At 50.6% G+C, this 24,746-nt stretch overlaps 1 protein-coding gene and 1 long non-coding RNA gene across 2 annotated transcripts; both read right to left on the bottom strand.

Moving 5' to 3' along the window:
- Nucleotides 1-12,750, bottom strand: LOC120113145. The gene is made up of 2 exons (XR_005514972.1): nt 12,227-12,750; nt 1-134 (listed from the first exon to the last, which is right to left on the bottom strand). It is a non-coding gene; the product is annotated as an uncharacterized LOC120113145 (long non-coding RNA).
- Nucleotides 12,751-19,765: 7,015 nt separating this feature from the next.
- On the bottom strand, nt 19,766-21,735 carry LOC103712802 (WD repeat-containing protein LWD1-like). Its single transcript, XM_008799427.3, has one exon. It carries the CDS (start codon nt 21,385-21,387, stop codon nt 20,245-20,247), a length of 1,143 nt encoding a protein of 380 aa, XP_008797649.2. The 5' UTR covers nt 21,388-21,735; the 3' UTR covers nt 19,766-20,244.
- Nucleotides 21,736-24,746: the final 3,011 nt, after the last annotated feature.

Raw genomic sequence — 24,746 nt, forward strand, 5'->3', positions numbered from 1 at the left:
AAAAACTTCAAATGTTTCATCAATAAAAGATTGATTACAAGCATCTAAAAATAGCAACATTTAATGTGTCATTTCTTTTTTCCCCATAACCCTGAAGCATGTCACGCTCCTTGTTCCTAGCATCTCCTATTCATCTGTAAGAACATAAATAAATGGGTATGAGTTATAAAGCTCAGTAAGTAACCATGCATAATCTTATCTGATCAAGCATAATATTTTTCATACTAGTGCATTAATTTAAGAAACTAACAGTTGTAACAAAGTAAGATTTCATATAACAAACCAGTCATAAAACTATGTGTTGCTGGTGGTCCAAACCGAGAACGATTGACACGACGGTGTGAACGGGGTTCCGCCTGAGTTGTCTTGGTTGGTGCTGGTTGCGCTCCACCTTCCGCCAAGGAACCTGCAAACAAGCCTTGCACCACCACCAGGGTGGTGATGGCCCTCCGACGGTCAAGTCAGAGGAGATTGGAGGAGGAGAGATGATAATCACAAGTGGGAGAGAGTGCTCTGGGAGGTATTGCTTACCCCCCCTTCTCCCCCCAGCCGCATATATACCTGGCTGGAAGGTCTCTCAGGGGGGTTTGTCGTCGTGGGGCACGATAGAATGGCCACTGACATGGCCGTTACGGGGCGTCGTGGAGCAGCGCTGGGTACGGTCATGGCAGGGCGTAGTGGAGCTCCGCTTCGTACGGTTGATACAGGAGATCGTGGGCAGCATCGGGTACAGCCGTTGCAGGGAGTAGTGGAGCAGGAGGCCGCGGCGTGCCTCTGGAGAATAGCCTGTCGTTATCAAAAGATCTCCGACTCGGGGTCGGAATGCTGGATCATAGGGCAGCCGACCCGGGGTCGGGCTGCGAAGCCGAGGAGGTCCGACTCGGGGTCGGAGTGCTGGATCATAGGGCAGCCGACCCGGGGTCGGGCTGCGGAGCCGAGGAGGTCCGACTCGGGGTCGGAGTGCTGGATCATAGGGCAGCCGACCCGGGGTCGGGCTGCGGAGCCGAGGAGGTCCGACTCGGGGTCGGAGTGCTGGGTCATAGGGCAGCTGTAGCTTTCCTGGATACGCGTGCCGATCACGTGGGGCATGGCGGCTCAATTCCCCCATAACAGTAGCCCCCCACTTCCGAGCCTGGAACCAGAAGGGGAACAGGTGAAGGGAGTGATGTTTCGAGATTGCCGCCATCCTTCGGAGAGGCGCGCGCGCTTCAAGCTTCCCGCCTTCTTTATGGCGTATGGCGGTTGAGGCTTATCGCCAGTCCGCCGAGTTCGCCCATGATATGTCGGAGGCAGTGCGGACCTATCGCCAGTCTGACGAGTTCGTCCGTGACGCGTCGGACGCGGGGGCCGAAGCCTTCACCTTGGGCTTCGAGGAGGGCCTGGCAAGGGTGTCGGCTAAGTATCCCGAAGTTGACCTGAGCGAGATCTCCCTCCTGGACTCTTCTCCGGCGCCATCGCCTGCTGGTTCTCCTGCTGCTTCCCTACCTCCCGCGGACGAGCCCGGCGTTCCCGACCCGGGAGTTCCTCCAAGTGCCTATAAAAATCGAAAATGAGAGTGCCAAAGTAATGAGAAAATGACGCTGACCTCTTGTACCTTTCATTGTCTTTTTTATTTTTGTATGTCGGCGTTTTGCCCAATTGTATGGGCCTCGGCCCTGAAAATTAATGCACGTTGAATATTTCTTCATCTCGCCCTCGTCCTCTTTTTTTTAGCTCTTGGTTGCTTCTTGCTGACTTTTGATTCCCGAAGTTCTTCCGGTGCTAGGCCAGGCATCCGAGGGTTAAACCTCAGGAAACTCTTCCGGCGCTAAGCCAGGCATCCGAGGGTTAGGCCTCAGGAAATTCTTCCGGCGCTAAGCCAGGCATCCGAGTGTTAGGCCTCAGGAAACTCTTCCGGCGCTAAGCCAGGCATCCGAGAGTTAGGCCTCAGGAAATTCTTCTGGCGCTAAGCCAGGCATCCGAGGGTTAGGCCTCAGGAAACTCTTCCGGCGCTAAGCCAGGCATCCGAGGGTTAGGCCTCAGGAAACTCTTCCGGCGCTAAGCCAGGCATCCGAGGGTTAGGCCTCAGGAAATTCTTCCGGCGCTAAGCCAGGCATCCGAGGGTTAGGCCTCAGGAAACTCTTCCGGCGCTGAGCCAGGCATCCGAGGGTTAGGCCTCAGGAAACTCTTCCGGCGCTGAGCCAGGCATCCGAGGGTTAGGCCTCAGGAAATTCTTCCGGCGCTGAGCCAGGCATCCGAGGGTTAGGCCTCAGGAAACTCTTCCGGCGCTGAGCCAGGCATCCGAGGGTTAGGCCTCAGGAAACTCTTCCGGCGCTGAGCCAGGCATCCGAGGGTTAGGCCTCAGGAAACTCTTCCGGCGCTAAGCCAGGCATCCGAGGGTTAGGCCTCAGGAAATTCTTCCGGCGCTAAGCCAGGCATCCGAGGGTTAGGCCTCAGGAAACTCTTCCGGCGCTGAGCCAGGCATCCGAGGGTTAGGCCTCAGGAAACTCTTCCGGCGCTAAGCCAGGCATCCGAGGGTTAGGCCTCAGGAAATTCCGCTCGTTGGTCGGCCAAGGCTGGCGCAAGCCGAGGCGACCGGTCGGGGCTTCCGGCTAGTCTGCTCCCGAGATGTTCATCGGGTTAGCCAGGCATCCGAGGGCCGAGCCTCGGGAGATTCCACTCGTTGGTCGGCCTAGGCTGGCGCAAGCCGAGGCGACCGGTCGGGGCTTCCGGCTAGTCTGCTCCCGGGATGATCATCGGGTTAGCCAGGCATCTGAGGGTTGTCAAGCCTCAGGGAAATTCCACTCGTTGGTCGGCCTAGGCTGGCGCAAGCCGAGGCGACCGGTCGGAGCTTCCGGCTAGTCTGCTCCCGGGATGTTCATCGGGTTAGCCAGGCATCTGAGGGTTGTTAAGCCTCAGGAAAATTCCGCTCGTTGGTCGGCCAAGGCTGGCGCAAGCCGAGGCGACCGGTCGGGGCTTCCGGCTAGTCTGCTCCCGGGATGATCATCGGGTTAGCCAGGCATCTGAGGGTTGTCAAGCCTCAGGGAAATTCCACTCGTTGGTCGGCCTAGGCTGGCGCAAGCCGAGGCGACCGGTCGGGGCTTCCGGCTAGTCTGCTCCCGGGATGATCATCGGGTTAGCCAGGCATCTGAGGGTTGTCAAGCCTCAGGGAAATTCCGCTCGTTGGTCGGCCTAGGCTGGCGCAAGCCGAGGCGACCGGTCGGGGCTTCCGGCTAGTCTGCTCCCGGGATGATCATCGGGTTAGCCAGGCATCTGAGGGTTGTCAAGCCTCAGGGAAATTCCACTCGTTGGTCGGCCTAGGCTGGCGCAAGCCGAGGCGACCGGTCGGGGCTTCCGGCTAGTCTGCTCCCGGGATGATCATCGGGTTAGCCAGGCATCTGAGGGTTGTCAAGCCTCAGGGAAATTCCGCTCGTTGGTCGGCCAAGGCTGGCGCAAGCCGAGGCGACCGGTCGGGGCTTCCGGCTAGTCTGCTCCCGGGATGATCATCGGGTTAGCCAGGCATCCGAGGGCCGAGCCTCGGGAGATTCCGCTCGTTGGTCGGCCAAGGCTGGCGCAAGTCGAGGCGACCGGTCGGGGCTTCCGGCTAGTCTGCTCCCGGGATGATCATCGGGTTAGCCAGGCATCCGAGGGCCGAGCCTCGGGAGATTCCGCTCGTTGGTCGGCCAAGGCTGGCGCAAGCCGAGGCGACCGGTCGGGGCTTCCGGCTAGTCTGCTCCCGGGATGATCATCGGGTTAGCCAGGCATCCGAGGGCCGAGCCTCGGGACATTCCACTCGTTGGTCGGCCACTTGTCGCTCGCCGCCCATCGGGGTTTCTCCGTGCCCAGCCGCGACCGTGTTTCTCCTCTCCTCCAAGCGTTGCCTGGGGGAACACGAGAAGGGTATTAAACGCTAATTAATGCGTTACCTGGGAAATCAGATCGCCAGTTGCTGCTGGTGAGGAGTGTTAGTTGAGCGGCCGCGATACGCGGGTTCTTCGAGGAGGATGCGGCCTGGGCGCGAGCGGAGATACGTGGACCTAGGGGTATACGTCACCCGGATCGTCCTGCACAAAGAATGCGATTTAAGGAGAATGACGCTTAGGAAATCGCGGGAGATACGCCTCGGGAGCCGGAACGGCTCCGGATTCAGTGCGCCTGCATTTATTGGAGCCACCCGTATCGGAACTACCAGGGGGCCGCAGCTTGGCTATAAATACAGGTGCCAGGTACGATGGAATTTGCCAAGCCGGAGCTGCAGGTTGCCATGGATCGCGGACCTCCTCCTTGGCATATGACTGAGAGACTCCTGTCGAAGGAAAGGGGAGGCGCTCCCCTTACAACTTCAGCCAACTAGCCGTTTCATCTGGGATCAACAAGGAGGGTCTCCCCGGCGAAACTCCGCTCTAGCGTTTCATCCGGGATCACATCTCCCCTCCTTGAAGTTCAGCCTCCCGGTTGAGCTCTGCGTCGGACGCTCAATCCGGGACCGCGCCTCCATATACTCTTCCCCCTCGAATCCCTTCTCTTCCCTACCACTGGGGAAGATGGGAATATCCTTTGGAGGCGGCGTTCCCCTGGGGGCAGCGGGAGCTTCTTCTGCGGCGGCTCCTCCTCTTTTTGGTGAGGTGCTGGATGGCGCCTCCGGTTAGAAGCACCCACTTCTGGTGGGACTGCAGCCGCCCTGGGTTGAGGGTTTGGGTCCCCACCTCTTCTTTACTTTCTTTACTCCCTAATTCCCCCTCTGGGAATTCCTTGTAATCACACGAGCACGCCATTGTAACCAGAAATTATTGAAATGAAAAGTGTTGCACCTTTTTAAATTGTCTTTCTGGCCTTGTTGTTCTACTGGTAATACATCCGCAGGTTAGCGGAATTCCAGCCCCTTGGAATTTCTCGGCCATCTAGGGCTTCCAACTGGTAGGAGCCAGGTCGGTTTTACCCAACGAACTTTATACGGGCCTTCCCAATTTGGCGCTAGCTTCCCACCTTCCGTAGGTTGAGATGCCTTAGCTCGCCTCAGCACCAGATCTCCAATTCTGAAAAGCTTCGGTCGGACTTTGGAGTTGTAATATCGGGCCACCCCTCTGCTGATACATTGCCATCCGAACCTGAGCCATTTTCCTTGCCTCTTCCAAGAGATCCAAGTTCCCTCGGAGTTGCTCTGAATTGGCCTCGGGTCGGTGCGCGGCCACCCGAGGCGAGGGGAGTCCGAGCTCCACGGGGGGCAACGGCTTCCGTGCCATAGGTTAGGCTGAAAGGCGTCTCTCCAGTAGGAGTCCGTTGTGTGGTCCGATACGCCAAAGGACATTCTCGAGTTCCTCGACCCAAGCTTGCCCCGTCCGGCCGATCCGCGCTTTGATACCTTGGAGGTTGTCCGATTTGTGACCCTCGGCCTCGCCGTTTGGTTTGGGGATGCGACACGGATGTGAACCGATGCTCGATCCGCGAATTCCTCGCAGAAGTCCCGGAAGCTGCTTGTTATCAAACTTGTCGACCGTTATCCGAGATGAGGACCCGAGGTACTCCAAATCGGACAATGATGTTCTTCTTCACGAACTTCCGGACTTGTGCCTCCGTGATGGTGGCCAGTGGCCTCTGCCTCCACCCACTTGGTGAAGTAGTCGATGGCGACAATCAAAAATTTTCGCTGGGCCGAAGCGACGGGAATGGTCCGAGGATATCCATTCCCCACTGTGCGAAGGGCCAGGGCGCGGTGATTGGCGCCAAGGGGACAGAGGGGACTCTCTGGACGTTGGCGTGGCGCTGGCAGGCGTCGCATTTCCGCACGTGGTCCTTCGAGTCCTCCAACAAGGTCGGCCAATAGTAGCCTTGCCTCATGATCTTATGCGCCAAGGACCTAGCCCCCAAGTGCGATCCGCAGATGCCTTCGTGGACTTCGCCGAGGGCGTTAGGCCGCTTCCGCGGGGCGGAGGCACCTTAAGAGGGGGGCGGTAAACGAGGTCCGATACAGCCTCCCTTCATAAAGCACGTAGTGGGCGGACTTCTTTACAAGCCGCCGGGCCTGATCTTCGTCTTCAGGGAGGATTCCTTCGGCGAGGTAGGCGACGAGCGGGTCCATCAAGACGGCTCCGGATCAATTGGCCATCACCGCTCCAGCCCCGTCAATGCTCGGGGCATCCAGGGGTCTCCAGGTAGATTGCCCTCGACAAGTTGGGCGCGTCTGCGTCCACTAGGCGGGACAACCTGTCGGCCCTGGCATTTCGCTCCTCGGGACCTGCGCTGAATGTCAACACTGCCGAGGTCGGGAATGAGGTGTTTGCACCTTCCGGACGTAGCTCTGCATGGTCGGGCTCCGCGCCTCGAACTCCCCTCGAACCTGCCCGACCACCAGCTGGGAGTCGGTGAAGACTTTCAGACGCCGGATGCCGAGCTCCTTGGCGAGTTTGAGTCCCGGCGACTAGGGCCTCGTACTCCGCCTCAATTGTTGGTCACTGGAAATCCGAACCTCAAGGGCATATTCGGCTATCACTCCATCGGGATTGGTGAGGACCAGCCCAGCCCCTCCACCTTCAGGGTTCGACGACCCGTCAATGTGGAGCGTCCAGATCGGGAGATCGAGGCTGGGTTGTCTCCGGCGGCTTAGGTTCGCCTCCTGCACAGTGCACTCAGCGAGAAAGTCCGCGAGCACCTGGGCCTTGATGGCTGGTCGGGGCTGGTAGCGGAGTCGAACTCACCAAGTTCTACTGCCCACTTCACCAGCCGTCCCGCATTCTCTGGATTGCTGAGAATCTGCCGCAGTGGTTTGATCGGTCAAAAGGGTGACAGAATGAGCCTGGAAATAGGGGCGAAGCCTCCTGGTCGCAGTCAGCAGCGCGAAGGCGATCTTCTCAGCCTTCGTGTACCGCGTCTCGGCATCCCGGAGGACTCGGCTGATGTAGTACACAGGCTTCTGAAGTCTTGCCTCTTCCCGAACCAGTACTGCGCTGACTGGCGGTTGGGGAGACCGCCAGGTAAAAGGTAGAGCATCTCCCCCTCTTGCGGCTTGGACAGCAGGGAGAGGAGACGCCATGTACTCCTTGAGCTGGTCGAACGCCGCATGACATTCGGCGTCCAGAGGAAGTTTTTGGGCGCTTCAACACCTTGAAGAATGTTTCGGCAGCGTTCGGCCGACTTTGCCACAAATCGTCCGAGCGCCGGGCGACCCTTCCAGCGAGCTCCTGAACCTCCTTCACTTTGGTCGGAGGGGACATATCTTGGATGGCTTTGATCTTGTCCGGTTGGCTCGATCCCCCGTGGTTGACAATGAAACCGAGGAACCTCCCGGCGAAGCACCAAAAGCGCACTTCGCTGGGTTTAGCTTCATGCGGAAACTTTCGGCAAGGTGGTGCGAAAGTCTCCTCCAGATCTGCAATGTGCTGGTCTGCATGGCGGCTTTTTACCAGCATATTCGTCCACATACACCTCCATATTACCGGCCGTTTCTGCTCCTTGAAGATTTTGTGACGAGGCCTGGTAAGTGGCGCCAGCGTTCTTCAGACCGAAGGGCATTACCTTGTAACAGTACCAGCCCCCGGTCTGTTATGAAGGCAGTTTTCTCTCCTCGTCCTGTGGAGCCATCATTATTTGGTTGTAGCCGGGAGAAGGCGTCCATAAAAGACAGTAGCTGATATCCGGAAGTCGCGTCGACCAGTTGGTCTATCCGTGGAAGCGGAAAAGCTATCCTTGGGGCAGCCTTATTCAGGTCGTGTAGTCGACGCACATCCTCCACTTCCCGCTCGCCTTCCGGACAAGTACGACGTTGTGCCAGCCACTCGGGGTAGCTCACCTCTCTTATGAAACCTGCCTCCAAGAGTTTGTCTACCTCCTGGTCGACCACCCGGATCCGATCCGGGGCACAGTGTCTCTTCTTTTGCTTACTGGCTCGGTGGTCGGGTCGACGTTGAGGGGCGTGAGAAAACGACCTCCGGGTCGATCCCAGGTTACATCGGCCGCCGACCAGGCCAAACACATCTGCATTGGCTCGAGGAATTCCACTAACCGGAGCCGAGCTTCCAAGTCGAGGTTGGCACCGACCCGGACCGTGCGGTCCGGGCGGCCTTCTTCGAGGGGAACTTCGATTACGCCCTCGGCCGGCTCCCCGTGCCGCAAGGCCACTTCGTCTCTGGCGTCAAGTGACTCGACGCTTAGGGCCTCCATGGGCTTGCTTCCCTTTGAGAGTTGCCTAGGAAACACTGCCGTGCGGTCGGGCTGGTCACCTCGGACCTCTCCAATCCCGGCCGGCTGTGGGAACCGCATGAGCAAAAATGGTAGGTAGAAACCACCGCGCGAAGGGCGTTCAGTCCGGGTCGTCCGAGGGATAGCGTTGTAGCCGATGGGACACGGTACGACCAAGAACCCGAGCCGCACCGTGGGCTTCTGCGGGTGCAATGCCCGCAGTCACAGGCAGCTCGATGACACCTTCGGCCGAGATAGCGTCTCCAGTGAATCCTATGAGGGGGTGGATGTTTTGTGCAACAATTGTCGGGAAAAAGCCATCTTTTGGAAGGCCTCGTATACAAAATATCAGCTGAGCTTCCACTATCCACAAGAACACGCCTTACATCATAGTCCGCCATAGTGAGAGAGATCACCATGGCGTCATCGTGGGGAGTCTGAACCCCCTTTACATCTTCATCACAAAAGTGATTACATTTCCGACCCGCTGCCTCTTCGCGACGGCCACTCCTGATACTTCCGCCGAGCCCCCTGCGTTCCTCACGGGCCGAGAGCAGCCCCCAGTGATGGTGTGGATCACTCCCGCAACGGGTCGATTCTGCTCCCGAGGCTCCTGAGGGCCGGGTCGGCTGGACGCGGGTCTGCGGGGGGACGTCGGTCGTTTACATATCGACCGAGACGCCCTCGGCGAATGAGAGCCTCGATCTCGTCCCGAAGCTGGAAGCAGTCTTCGGTATCGTGGCCCGTGGTCTCGGTGGTACTCACAGTACGCCCGAGAAGGCTTCCCTCCCAGGGATCTTCTTCATCTGCCTCGGGACCGGGGAGGTCCTTCCCGCCCCTTGACCTCCATGAGGAGTCTGGGCCCGGGGGCCAGGAGTGGGGTGTACCGGTTGAAAGCGTCGGTGCGGAGAACGAGGGCGTATGGCGCCGTGGTTCCTTGCTGGCGACGGGCTTCTGCGCCGGCGTTGAAGGCGTCGGGCTCCTCCTCTGGGGTGGCCTCTTTTCGCCTTTTCTTCCCGGGCTTTAGAGGGGGCCTCGGCGGCCTCCTTATTCCGGTGGGAAGCTGCCTTCCTCGGCGTCTGCTACTGGTTTGCCCGAGACAACAGCTCCGGGAAGCTCCGCGGCAGGCGTTTGTCCAGGGAGAAGGTGAGTCTGCCCTTCCGGAAAGCCTCGCTTCAGGGCTGAGAGAGCCACCTCCTGGCTCAAATTCCGGGACCTCCAGTGTTGCCTTGTTGAAGCGGGTGAGATAATCCCGCAGGCTCTCTCCCTCGTTCTGCCGGACATCGAAGAGGGAGTCGGAGACCAGTCTTCGCCGGCTACTGACGGCGAAATGGCTGATGAAGAGACGGGTGGAACTGGTGGAAGGACTGGATGGAATTAGCCTCCAGGCCGGCGAACCACGCCCTTGCCGGGCCGCGGAGGGTCGCCGGGAAGGCCTTGCAGAGGAGAGGATCCGATGCTCCATGGAGGAGCATAAGAGTCCTGAAACTCTCCACGTGGTCCCGTGGGTCCGCCGCCCCGTCGTAGGGTTCGATCGCCGGCATTTTGAACCCCGGCGGGTTCTAGGGTCCGCAGGATCCTTGAGGCAAGCGCCGGCTGGGAGGAGAATCTCCAAGTCGGCGAAGGGATCTTTGGAGTGGCCCTTCAGGACCTGGAGCCTGTCTGTGGAGATCATCCACCCGCCGGTCCAGGGGAGCGCGACCGGTGGGTGGGGAGACAAGGAGCGGCGCGAGGGGGGACCGACTGGAGTGCGGGCCCCTCGAGGACTGGGGTGTCTGAGAACGCGCCCGGGTCCGCCTCTCGTACCCCGCGCAGCTCCGATGAGAAAGGTCCTGGCAGAACGGACCGTACCCGAGAATCCTCTCGCGCCGGCGCTCCTCTCCATGGGAGAGGAAGGAGCGCGGGTTGTGAGAAGAGGCGAGTGCTCGGGATAGCAGCGGCTCCTGAGCCCGCTGCGGCACCCGAGAGATCACACCCTGTAGATCCTGCACTGCCTCCGCGAGGGTGCGAACCTGCTGGGCTAGCTGGGTCGAACTGAGCAGGTCGACCCGTCTGAATGAGAGGAGAAGCGGTGGAAATGCTGCTTGAGAGGTGTGGCTGGGTGGGGGGCGCAGCAGGCCCTCCAACGGCCAGAGGCCGCGAAGAGGCCTCTCCCCGACCGGAAGCATTGGAAGCTCCGCGGACCACCTCGCCGTGCCCATCTACGATCGTTCGGAGGTTTCGGGCCCTTCCTCTAGCGCCAAACTGTTGCTGGGTGGTCCAAACCGGAGAACGCAGGATGACACGATCGGTGTGAACGGGGGTGCGCGCTGAGCTTGTCTTGGTTGGGTGCTGGTTGCGCTCCACCTTCCGCCACATGGAACCTGGCAACAAGCCCTTGCACACACCACCAGGGTGGTAATGGCCCTCCGACGGTCAAGTCAGAGGAGATTGGAGGAGGAGAGATGATAATCACAAGTGGGAGAGAGTGCTCTGGGAGGTATTGCTTACCCCCCCCTTCTCCCCCCAGCCGCAATATATCCTGGCTGGAAGGTCTCTCAGGGGGGTTTGTCGTCGTGGGGCACGATAGAATGGCCACTGACATGGCCGTTACGGGGCGTCGTGGAGCAGCGCTGGGTACGGTCGTGGCAGGGCGTAGTGGAGCTCCGCTTCGTACGGTTGATACAGGAGATCGTGGGCAGCATCGGGTACAGCCGTTGCAGGGAGTAGTGGAGCAGGAGGCCGCGGCGTGCCTCTGGAGAATAGCCTGTCGTTATCAAAAGATCTCCGACTCGGGGTCGGAATGCTGGATCATAGGGCAGCCGACCCCGGGGTCGGGCTGCGAAGCCGAGGAGTCCGACTCGGGGTCGGAGTGCTGGATCATAGGGCAGCCGACCCGGGGTCGGGCTGCGGAGCCGAGGAGGTCCGACTCGGGGTCGGAGTGCTGGATCATAGGGCAGCCGACCCGGGGTCGGGCTGCGGAGCCGAGGAGGTCCGACTCGGGGTCGGAGTGCTGGGTCATAGGGCAGCTGTAGCTTTCCTGGATACGTGCGTGCCGATCACGTGGGGCATGGCGGCTCAATTCCCCCATAACACTATGCATGTCCATTTATGCAACTTCATAAACATGGCTATGCATCATAAAACTTTTGCCATATATGCATCATAAAAAACTTTTGCCATTATTCCATACTTTAAAATTCATACTCTCAGATAGTAGTGCAGCTATGGTCACTATTATTACTCGTGACAGGGCCATAATCTTTACCAACTATTATTCCCCGTTGGCAGGGTCTAAGCCAAGCTATTATAACCCGCTGGCGAGGGCCGTATGCCGAGCTAACTGTAACCCGCTGGCGAGGGCCATAATCTTTGCCAACTATTGTTCCCCGTTGGCAGGGTCTAAACCAGCTACTATAACCCGCTGGCGAGGGCCGTATGCCGAGCTACTGTAACCGCTGGCGCGAGGCCATAATCTTTGCCAAACTATTGTTCCCGACCCGTTGGCCGGGTCTAAACCAAGCTACTATAACCCGCTGGCGAGGGCCGTATGCCGAGCTACTGTAACCCGCTGGCGAGGGCCATAATCTTTGCCAACTATGTTCCCGTTGGCAGGGTTCTAAACCAAGCTACTATAACCCGCTGGCGAGGGGCCGTACATAGCGATCTGAGAGTTCTTAAAACATATCATGCTTTTCATAAATCTTTCCTCATCGGTACATTGGAAAGTGAGTAATGGCATCATGCTGAATAAAATTCATGATCATGCTGAAAACTTTATTTTTCTTTCCATGCATCTTTCTACCTCATCATAATAATATGTAAATAATATAATAATCATTATGGATGCTATTTATCCAAAATCATGCAATCATTTGCTAACACATGTTGGATCCTAATTTGTGAAAATATAAATAATCATATACAATTTCATAATCAAATAGTCACAAGTATTTGATAAAACATAAGATTATATCCGGGTTACTTATATTTTCCACAATTTATATACACAATTCCAATTCTATAAATAACACTTTTTCACCATGTAAAACGTGATACATGATCCATAATAAGATTAAGACATGTTACTTACCTTAATTTGCCCATCAAATGCCAATTCTTCAAGACCTAGCAAGATCATTAAATTACATGTCACTTACATATTTAATTTCTATTTATTTATAATCTTAAAGTCATTTACAACCCATCCATAGGACTCAATTTCATTTTCGGGTCCATAGCCCAATTTAATTTCTGGTTCAGGCCCATGGCCCAATTCAATTTCTGGTTCTGGTCTAATCTACTTCCTGGTTCAGATTTGGTTAAATTCCTGGTTCAGGTCTGGTTCACCTTCTGGTTCGGGTTTGACCCAATTGCTCTCTGGTTCAGGTCAGGGCCCATTTGCATTCAGGCCCAAAGTTTAATTGGTTTCTGGATCAGGCCCGTGGCCTGATTCAATTACTGGGCCCATTTGTATTCAGGCCCAGAAACACAATTAGTTAATTTATAATTAATCCTTATCAGTTCTAATTAATTTAAAAGGGAGCCTAGCCTCAAACTATATTCAATTTAATCTCTATATTAAAATTTGAGCTCTTCAGGCCCAGTTAGTTTTGTTATTAAGAACACCGAGCTCGGATCAGAGACCAACCCGACCTCAGGCCTTTAAAGCCCGGTTCATATGAAGCCCACCGCCAGAATCAGGCCCAATTCGGCCCACAGCTATTTTATTTATTTTCTTTTTTTTCTTTTCTTTTTCTTTCTTCTTTTTCTTTCTTTCTTCTTCTCCCTTCCCGAACCTTCCTTTCCTCCTCTTTCTTCTTCCCTTCCCGAGCTCCTCTTCCTCTTCTCTTCTTCTCCCATGACACTGGGAGACGAGCTCGGGAGGCGCTCGGGAGGAGGCCGGGCCCGAAGCCGGAGGTGCTGCGACCAACCGGCGGCACCTGCGGCGGCCGTGGTTCCACCTGCAGCCTCCATGGCCCGACTAGGAGCTCTCCTCCTCCACCTCCGGTGGAGGAGATGGGGCACGGCCACCCGTCAAGGAGCGGTAGAACCGGCCGAAGCCCGATGGTGCACGCGTTAGCGCACGGCCGACACCGCGGTCGGCCCGATGGCCTCCACGGTGGCCCGAGCCGGTGGCGTCCACGGCCAGCAGGGAGATCCCCTTTGGCTCTTCTTCTCCGATCCTCTCCGGCCAAGATCAGACCGGTTCCACCCATGGGAACCCAATCTGTCCGAGCCCAAAGACCCTTCCGTGCATCAACGGTAAGTATACATTTAGGGTTTTAATGGGAGGGGAAACTACAATCGGGTGAAAGAGGAAGATCCTCGGTCAATGTCGGATCACAGCCGATCCTTGGTTAGATCTTTCTCCTCCCTCCTCTTCATCTTCTCCCTACCCTTTTCCTCTGTTAACCATCCCCTAGCTAAGCTAATAGCATGTAAACCATGAATGGAGGAATGGGTTAAGGGTTTACCTAGCTCCGAAGAGCTGTGAGGCGTTCCGGCGAGCTACTGTGCATGCTCCGGCGGCTCAGTTGCAGTGACGAGCTGAGGGTATCTACTCCTCCGTCGCTCCCAATCCAGCTCCTTGTAGCAGGAGAAAGAGGGAGTGAGAGGCAGTGAGATGTGAGGGATGAAGCATCCCTGAGAAAAATCCCTGGATTCTTATAGCCCTCGGTGGGAAGAGAGGAAGCGTGGTGGCGGTGATCGTGGCTGTCAGGCGGTTGTAACCGCCTCAGCTGATGATCACCGCCTCTGGAACTCCAGATGGGCCGGCCATGTTGAGCTTGGCCCATTAGCCCACTGTTTGTAGGCTGGTTCTCACAGATGGGTCATGCGTTATTAATTGCATGGTGTGGAGGACGAAGACAAGGAGTATATTCTCAACCTTCAGAGCGAAAAGCTGGCGGGTTGCCTATGGCATCATGAGATTATGTGCTGGGGTCACCCATCCGAATTACCAAGAACCCCCGGATATGCAGTGACTGCCATGGCATTCCAAATTCATCAAGAAAAAATAATCTTCCATTGAAGATTCGGATGCTTGCCTGCAAACATTCAGAAGATTTAAGCAATGGATGCAATGACATTAAGGCATCAATTCCACAAAAAGAGACCACTCCTGGTTTGGTTGAGTGCAGCACCATGTCCATGGCTCGCCATGTCTTTCTACGGTTTTTATCCAGATGCCACCTAGGGGGACCGCCCAGTTCTGGTCTGGTTGGGGTGCACCACCATAGTTCATGCATTATTTACATCATTAAAGTGTTTCCTGAGATCTAAGATGGATCATATATTTGATTATACCATTAAGGAAGTTGAAGGCAAACATTCATCCACCACCAGCTTTGGCCAGAACTGATAAAATGACAACGGAGACTCGACCGAAACCAGTCATCAGCTGAGTTTAGGGGTCAGTTTTTGGTTTGGTTCATCAGAACTGATCGCTGAATCCTCAAACATTGATCACAGCATTACGATCCTCCTCCCACACTATTCTGTCGATTTCAGATAGCCCCTAGTTTCAATGAGATATAAATTTCTATAAAATTAACCTTAAGATGCCATACCTTTCGGATATTCAATTTAACGGCAGCTATGGAACTCAACCTCCTTGCATGATGCTTGGAACCAAAGAGATTGTGCATAACGCTTGCATGACACTTTCACAAAGAGTTAGGCAAAGCTCTTTCCTATTCTTCCAATTTTACATCGATTCCAACATCTAAAACTCCAACTTAAAGACATCCAAATGCACTTCCCTTAAAATTCTACTCAAAAACATCCAACGTGCATTTAATACTTTAGAAACTGTTGCAAACTCAGTATATTAACCTGGTAATCCAAAGGAGGCCAGCAAATTCTGTCCTCTTATCTACAAATACGCAATCAGATGTCATTTTGGTTGATGTATTTTTCCAAAAACTCATCCAAGGTTGTTTTCCAACCAGAAACTTCCTCTGAAAATAAGCTGTTTAAGGGCCTTGGAGGACAGGACTCAAAACAGGAGTCCTAGTTCCAGTCTCCTCCCTCAGGACTGAAAGACAAATCCTCTGAAAGAGATCATCCATAGCATTGTTAGCAAGACTAATCAACCTTTTCAATTATCATGAGATATCTTTTGAATACTGAAGTTCATTAATAAGACAATAATTTAATCAAGCCTCTCATCTGAATCCAATAAATAGCAACCACTGAGATTCTAGTCAACTGACTCCAAAGATTTACTCCATCAAGGAGAGCCTTCTCTCCTTCCCCCCTTGTACATTATGTTCTCGAGGGCTGAGCAAGAATAACATTTCGCCCAAGAAATTTGGCAGTAGGTTACAGATTCCACTCCGTAGATCGACTCATCAATGCTGTCTAGCACTGTAACAACTCCATCACTGCTGTTCCACATCATCTTTAAAATAAACTATTTGTCACTCAATGTTCATGCTAAAAATTATATCTTTACAGCACTGATCTAAGTAAAGGCATCTCCTTGTTAAACATACATTGCGAATCCATTTCTATTCTGGATTTACATGGCACCATGCCACTTTACCGACTAATATGCCTGCTGAAAAATGAGTTTAATAATTCCCATGGAGCAACTTTTTCTTCTTTTTATTTCCTCAATATCTCAACAGATGCCCTAAAAGATGATCCAGGTTTAGATTCAAAATAAGAAGCCAACCTCAATTATTAGCAAAGGTGCAGGCTCTGGAATTAAGTGAACCAAAAATTTGTCATGTTTTAGTGAGATATTCACGCCCATGAACAAATTTACCTCAAGATTGAACAGAGGATGGAGCTAATCAAAACAGCAGATAACAAATACCAAGTTGGTGCAATTCCAAATGGAATCTGTTTCTTATTGCTGAAGCCTTAAGGGATGGAAAATAATGAAACAAATGATGCCTCTTTCAACTGCCGAGATTGTGAGAGCAACTGAAGTCTGAAGTACAGATTCAACCGTATTTGCAGTCTAAGCCCATTGTCAGCAAACAAAGTTTAATCCCCTTGTAGTTTGTATCACGAAATGGGCAATCCCACAACAACCAACTAGAAATCCAAGGAAACTCTGAATTTAGAGGATGCTCACGATCTAAGGTTTCACATCCAGTCAACTAAATCTAATTCTTAATCAACTACTTTTAATCTCAACAAAACCAAGGAAATATATCACCCCTCCCCTCCACACCCCAACAAATACACACGCATACAGGTGTCTTGAACCTACCATATTCAGAGCCAGATTTTATGGAGGCACCGCTTCCTTCGGATAATCATTATCTATGAATCATGAATCTCAATACAGGATAAGTATACATCATGATACAAATTAGGCAATATGATAAATATCTAAAAAATAGGACACCGTTACAAGATGATAAACAGATTTTTTTTTTTTTTACATATATGAAAGCTATCTATAAAACATAATGAGCTGTCGGGATAATACAGTCCAGACTATGTACAATCCATGAATTCCACCATCTAGTCATGATTCAAATCAATAGACTACATGTGATACTCTATACACAGCATCAACACCACTGACTCTGAAAAGATTGACATCCAGATTGTGCGTATAAGAGAAAGAGAGAGAGCTCGCTCGTCCCTAGAGGTAAGGCTTTAGATCCTGTGGGATAGGGCATCCTGGTTTCTCCAACAGAACAGAATGCTCCACTATTATACCCTATCCTGATGGTCATTACGTAGGTACTTTCCATCTCTCCCTTCTTTTTTTCTTTCCTTTCTTCCTTCTTTCCTTCCTTTATTTCTTTCTTTCACTTCTTCCTTCCTCTCTTCCTTCTTTCCTTCCTTCCTCTTTCTTTTTCTTCTCCCTTCCTCTCCTTCTTTCCTTCCCTTTTCTTCTCCCTTCCTCCTTTTCTTTCTTTCATTTTCTTCTTTTTCCTTCCTTTCTTTCTTCCTTTTTCTTCTTCTTTTCCCGCATGAATGAGTTCCAGGGTCTTGCCCCTTTCTCAGTACCCGTTTTCTCATAGAAACAGGATGGCCAAGAACACCACACATCAAGCTGGGATTTAAAACTCTCTTTTTTTAATCAAGAAATATAACATTTAAAATAAATATTTGTTATGCATCTAGCTATATATGACAAGCATTACTATCTAATACATACGGATATGTTCGTAACATACAATTTGGAGTACGTGTATCCTAAACCATCAAGTTACATGCATCACCAGCCAACAAGCATCTAGAATGTGATGCGACTTGGCCAAGTGGGACAGGAACCAAGACCATTTAGTTCCACTCAATACTTGCTGAACGCTCTCATAAAGCCCCTCGGCATCTTTTTTTTTTCCTTTTGCTATTGCCTTTGAATGCAAAGAGAAGAATCGAGGAAAAAAGAAATAAAGAAGGGAAGAAGAGGACAAGAGCTCAGACCTGGACTCCACCAAGCCTAAATCCCTATAATCTCCTCTCCCACCTTTTCTCTTGCCACTAAAACTTGCTTCTTCTTTTTTTCTCCAAAAAAAGAGTGTACCATGCCAAAACCTTACCTAATCCTAAACAAAAGAAACTAAAGAACATTAAAGAGCCTTAAAACAAAAAAAAAAAGCAAAAAGTAAAAAGGGTCTTGATACAATATTGGGATGCCACATTGTATCATATGCCAGTATCTAGGTGTTTTGATATTGTACTAGCTTAGTCCCCAACCAATACGTGCATTGAGACCATATTGTCAAACCTCGAACCAACCTTACAAGTTGTCAATTACAAGCTTTATGTTAATTACAGGCTATAGAATCTACTTTACTACAAACACAACATGATTGAGCTCCAGAAATAGATGAGCACATATAAAGCATCACATCATCAAAAGCCACCCTACATATTATAAAAAGCCTAACCAAGGGATGCATCATCTTCTGGAAGCCATGTTAGTACCAATGCTTTGAAGAACAACTTGAGTTTATAAACCATCTCTTAGTCGACATAATTCCACCATCTAATCCAAATAGTTGACACTAACATATCTTCTCTTGTTTGCAGAGTCGAGTCTTTCAAGAAGAGGGAACCATGAGATGTTCTCCCTCAGAAAAATAGTTCAGCACCCCACTCCTAAGTGACTAACCACTTTCATGAAGCATTTATACCAAACTTCTTACTACGATCATCTCTCTTTCAACTAAGTGACAATATATAAGTCACAATCCGGCCCTTTTGAGTAATCAAGACAACCCCAACATTGACTTTCAAACCATTCTAAAGTTCTAGCAGTATTCTTCGAAGTATAATTTGAAGGCAAAGAACGACCTCTATGCAACCCATTGCAGCCTTATATACTAACACCTTTCAATAGGACATTTTCCTAGCACCTCACTTTTTGCTAAGTGGCAAACAAAATGCATGTATACAATCTCTAATCTTAGTCCTAACCACCACATGAAAAGCACTAGACTATGGAAGAAGGAAAAAACAACCATGTCAAGTCAATTTCCATTTGTTACCTAACTGGAGAAATCCTTAGACATCGATAGTTCGTAAGAACTTATATCAAACAAAAAGGACAACAGCAAGCAAGTGCAACAAAGGCAATAGATAAGATGCAAAAACACAGCACAAAAAGCAGTGGGGAAAAAGATAATTAATCATGTCACAATCATGAATTACATTCAACTTGTGCAATTACATAGTGTTCCACAATCCTCTTTTTGATTTGCTTTAAATAAATGCTTTCGCATGGAAGAAACTATTCATATTGGTTAAGTTTCTCTTCAACTCGTCTAATAAGCATCTGGCAACTTGTGCAATTACATAGTGTTCCACAATCCTCTTTTTGATTTGCTTTAAATAAATGCTTTCGCATGGAAGAAACTATTCATATTGGTTAAGTTTCTCTTCAACTCGTCTAATAAGCATCCACAACATATCTTTTCATTCAACCTAGTATTAGTCAACAAGTTGTATTATCTAAATATTGCCTCATAAAATCGTTTGACCCATTAGTACTTACTAAATACTTACAACCCTTCTTTCTTCAATTCCAAATTTCTCCTCTATCGTGATAAGTTTGTAAGAAGAGCTAAACTTAAGAAACACATTTTTTTAACCCCCCTCCCCCCAACATATCGTCAAACTCATGAGGGATAGTCCTATTCATTCACCAGCACGAGCACCAAAAGAACTGATGTCTAGTTCCAGGCCTATGCATGATGCTACCTAGTTGTCGCCACAACAATCCTAGAAAGCATGAATATGATCAAGTTCAAGAGGCTTTGGCTTATTTTAAATTCCAGACGAAGTATGCTTCTCCAAAAGATGTAAATCCATCCACAAGGTCAAAGTTTTTGACAAGCATAATCGATCTTTTTACAATCTTAAAATCTTTTTTCACCTTGCAACTTCAAAGAAAAATTTAGTGAACCATTAATAACTTTTAAATGATGGTGATCAAAATCTTATTATGCAATGCTATCAAATATTAGGATATACAAAAAGCCCACTTCAGTATGCAAATTAACTCAAAAGGACCAACAACAAACACAGAACATGGAATTCCGCCAAACTCTCAAATATGAACAAGTTTATAAAGTCCAAGAAAGATTAACATTTGGAAAAAAAGAACCAAATAACAGTACCAGCAATATAAACAAAATTGAACAACACGGCAAAATCAAACAACAAAAGCGACCATATTACACATTATCAAATCCCAAGCATCCAACACTAACACTACAATGAGCTACAGCAATCAATCATCAGCGGCAAGGGGGGAAAAGCTAAGCAATGTGAGCAAATCTCAGAGCAGAGTACCCAAACAAACAATTAATGATATTCCCAGGTAATTAAAGACAGTTCAACTCCACAATCCAAGATTTAAATGTAAAAGCTAAACAAACTACAAATTACACCACAAGCAAGTAAGATCGCGATATCAGATCATCACCCAGTAGTGAAGCAACCAAGCTGGCCTATGGCCCATCCCTAATCTAAAGCAAGTAAGAAACCCTTCTATCCTCTATTTTATCCCATCTGCAGCAGATGATTAATTGAAGGTGAGGAATCGCTGATGATCAGCAAAAAGATGATGAGATGATGAGAACAGTCAATAGATAGATGAACCTCTCTTTCTTCCTTTTGCATGTGTCTTTCTCAAACCCTGAGTATCTGGAGCTTGCTGGAGAAGGCGATCGCAACCCAGTCGGGCTGGGTGGAGGACCACTGCAGCTGCTCGATCTCGGCCCCGGCGGTGTAGGCGAGTATGGGGTCGAGGTCGCCCTCGGCAGCGGCCTGCGCTTGCTGGCCGCCTCCCGAGGCGCTACCCATGGAGGAGAGGTCCCAGATGAGGGCCTGAGAGTCGTCGCCGGCGGTGCAGATGTGGCAGGAGCTGTGGGGCGCCCAGGCGATGGCGTTGACGCTGGCCTGGTGGCGGTGGAGCTCGACGACGGGGAGGGTGGGGAAGCGGATGTCGAGGACGACGACCTTGGCGGAGTCCATGATGATGGTGGCCATGTAGCGGGGGTCCTGCTTGTTCCAGCCAAGGCGGACGAGGGGGGTGTTGGGGGGGTCGGCCGACTCGTAGATGATGGTGGAGTGCTCCTTGTCGCGAAGGTCGAAGACGCGGACGGAGCCGTCGGCGGAGACGGAGGCGAAGACGCCGACGCCGCCCCAGGCGATGTCGTAGACCTCCTTGTCGTGGGCGATGAGCTGGGTGTCGACGGCCTCGCGCTCGATGTCCCAGATGGTGCAGGTGGTGTCGATGGACGAGGTGCCCACGCGGCGCGGCTCCGCCTCGTTCCAGTCGAAGGAGGTCAGGGGATCGCAGAACTCGGAGTTCCGGTTGCCGTTGAGGAGGGATCGGAGCTCAACGCGCGACGACGAGGAGGACTTGGAGGAGGAGTTGTTCTTCTTGCTGTTGTCGTCACCGCCGCCTTCGTCATCCGACGATATGCGCCAGATGCGGAGGAAGTCGGCAGAGGTGGCGAGGAGATCGGGGCGGAGGCAGTCGCGGTCGGGGACGAACATGGTCTTGGTGGGGGGGTAGGGGTGCTCGAAGGAGAGGGCCGGGTCGGAGCGGATCTCGCCGGTGGAGTCGTCCAGCTGGACGATCTCCACGCGGTTCGGGAACTGCTCCAGGAGGCTCGCGATGGCCAGCCGGTACTTCTTGTCCCGCCGCACGCTCCAGTTCATCGCGTAGATGTGCCATGGCGCCTCGTACGTGTAGATCTCCGACCGCTTCTGCTGCTCCTCCGAACCCTCCGGCGTCCTTTCTCCGCCGCCGCCGCCGCCGGCCATTTCCACCCCTATTTTTTTTTTCCGCCCTTCTGCGTCCACCCTCCTCTTCTCGCTCAAGATTGCTGCACGGAGAGACGGAATTGATTAGGATTCAGATGGTCGGAGAGGCGACGATCGGCTAATCGGAAGAAAGCCCTTCCACGCCGCTGCCCCACGAAGCATCGGTCCAAGCAAGACCAACCTATCTATCTCTCCTGGAGCGGGGTTGGGTCCCCTATTCTATTCGGCTTTCTCGAGCCTTCTACCATACGTGGATTTCGGGATGGACCGCGCCACGAGCAATCCCCCTCGTTCGCACTCCCGTTCACGCGCGGGTCGGATTGGAATCGGCCCGGCCCGAATTGAGCGACGGTCCAAAAACAGCCCCTTGAGGAGCAGATTAAACCGCAGAGAAATAAATATTGTTCTTTAGCTACATTTAGGGATCACGTGCCTCGGACTCCTCGGTTACCAATGCTTCCCTTCCCAATATCGCACAACAAGCAAGAAACGCTTTTACCAAAAAAAGAAATAGAATGAAAGACGAGATACACGCTTCTGCAATTCACGTGCTTTGATTGAATCTCTCCCAAATGGACATGGGACAATTCTCCTCCTGGGCCAGACCTGATGGATCTTGCCCTCTCTTCTCTTTTTTATTTTCGGAGGCAACCTTGTTGAACGATTTGATACGCGCAAACAATTCATGCACAAAATATTTCATGATAGCACTATCCTAAGGCTGCAAATAGGCCGAGTTGGCCTATGACACGACTCATTTAGACCCAATCCGACCGGATTTAAAGGACTCATAAGGCCGGATCTAGGTTGGATCTGAGTTTACTAAATTCTGATCCGAGCCGTTTGATTTTTGAATAATTTGCAATTTCTTACCCTATGACCCGACTCGAACTCGATACACCATTAGGGCCTGCAGAAGTACTTAAGGGTCTCTAATTTTCTATTCCTCTAATCTTTTCTTGTGTTAGAGGACAGGAGGAATGGAAGAGACTATTTTTGTGTACTATCGAATGGCATGAATTTTGTATTAAGGCTTATGTTGGTTACATTAAATAGGAACACTATTCGCTTAAGAAGGAAGTTCAAACTAATGAAGGCAAAATAGAGTATAACTTTGCCATCTAGAAGGCGATGGGTTCATGATGAGTCCTTTGCAGCTGTTGAAGTTTGTCATATGTCATTATCAAAATTATATTCATCATCTTGGCCCATGTATGCTTTTTTGTAGTATGTTTATAAGAAAAATAGTAATAGATGCATTCTAACAAATTCAAAGAATATTACTACAGAGTAAAAAGGATTAGCATAGATGCAATCCTTTTCTACTCTAAAAAAAAAGTATTGCATACTTGAATAGAAAATTTTTCATAGGTAACAAAGTCGAGCCTATCATTATCAGATTAGTTTGTAATGGCATCAATGCTCGATGCTTAGGCACTTTTACTTGTATGGTCCTGCATAATCTGTGTTCTATGGTTTTATAGGCTTTCTATAGTTTTCAGGCCCACTTAAGACAACCTGAGGAAGCTGGCAGAACATTTCTAGAAGCAGGCATCTGGCGATGGCGCTGCCACCGAGGAGGAGGATGTGCCTGGCCTTGTGGCAGGAGCTGCCAAGGATAACCAAGCTGTACCTGCCAGTGATGACCAAGATGCAGCTGTCAATGTTAACCAAGCTGCAACTGGAGATTAAACTTTCAGGAAACCTGCCATAGCCCCTCTTTACCTCATGTTCTCACTCTCTCATTTTGGTGACAAGCTAGAAGAACTGATCCTGTCATTCTTGTTTTGCGACACTAGACCGACCATCCGCCCTAGGAAAGCTGATGTTTTGCTTCTGTTTTTCATAGAAAGGCATGTCACAGTTCCAAGTTTTCTCCTTCGCAGGCATGAGGTCCACCTGACAGAGTTGATGGACGGTCCAAAGTGCTCAATTTACTGTCTTATTATGTAACGGATTACGTTCTTGTCAAGCGTGCTGCCTGCCATGACCATTGAGATAATCTGTTGCCAACAAAATGCGCAGTGTTGAACATCTGAACTCTTTCCAAGAATCCTGCAAACTTGTAATATATTAACTACTTCAGGCAATACAATTTGAGTAGTGTATTTTGAATTGAGTAGTGGTTCAAAGCCATTGTCATGGGATAAAAAACTCCATGAGTTGGTGGAAAGCCTGAATCACCATTAAACATTTGGCATACAAGATGTGGCACATAATTTGTTAGAGTTGCCCTTGCTGTGTGAGAACTAGCTTAATTCGCCCTGTATATTTGGGATCTTCTTTTTTTTTTTTTGAGAGAGAGAGAGAGAGGTTGGGGGTAGCTGTTTACGTTAGACTGCTGTAGTCATTCTCTATCTAGTTAGCAGAGCTTGCAAAAGTCAAATTCATGTCCAAAATTCAGTTGCATGATTGTGGAAATGTGTAGAAAACTAAATGGATATCAGAGATGCACTTTGTTGGAAGATCGAAAGAAGGCTGTAAACCAGTTGGGAAACACCATTGGCTGACTGCAAGAGAATTAAGAGCGTCTCTGCTGCTTGTTTCTCAACCGCTGAGAAGACCAGCGACAGAAGCTGACTTGCAGTATGGCTTGTTCCGCGTATGACTCTGTTCTGGTGGAAGCCGGGATTGCTGTATTACCAAACCGAGACAGGTTGACTTCTTAATTAGCATCTTGAGATTCTTCCTTAGAAATCTCAACGTGTCACCGGTCCTGCCTGTGAATTTTCCGTTAGTTCAACTGCGAAAGATTGTTTCCGTTGTATCTTAGGAAAATCATATCCTGTGGACGCACCGATGAACAGTGCGCTGAGCCACCAAGATTACTTGGTGCAGAGAACTGATCAGAACATTGGAGCTCTACGTCTGCACCATTTCTGTGCTTATTAACTTGTGAGATTTGTTCTTTAACCAAACAAGCAAAAATTAGGAAGAGCAATTGCTGAATGCTGGATTGTTTTCCTAGATGCAGCATGTAATTGTTTTCTAAATATGCTTACCATTCTCTTCCACCAAACATGCCTAATTTTCATGTAAATGTTATTCCATCCGAAACTGCAAGCTCTTCTACAAATCTAATCAAGAATCAATCATACCACCTGGCACTTGCTGCATAATCTTTTTTACCATACAAACACCATCTTCTCTCAAATCTGGAAGTAAAAACAGTGATAATAAATGTAACGCAATTATAAAAAAATAAATGATGGGATAATTTACTTCTCGAGCCTCAACACCAGATCAAGACAGAGGTGCCAGCCAGCAAACTAAAATACAATTGGTCATATCCAATTCATCAATCATAATTTTCTCCGAATTATATTAGCAACACAATCACATTTCCATCATTGTAGTTT

The sequence above is a fragment of the Phoenix dactylifera genome, chromosome 14, assembly GCF_009389715.1.
Source record: "Phoenix dactylifera cultivar Barhee BC4 chromosome 14, palm_55x_up_171113_PBpolish2nd_filt_p, whole genome shotgun sequence".
Lineage (NCBI taxonomy): Eukaryota > Viridiplantae > Streptophyta > Magnoliopsida > Arecales > Arecaceae > Phoenix > Phoenix dactylifera.

Coding starts and splice junctions, on each gene's coding strand:
- LOC103712802 (XM_008799427.3), bottom strand. CDS start 21,387: ATGGCCGGCGGCGGCGGCGGCGGAGAAAGGACGCCGGAGGGTTCGGAG.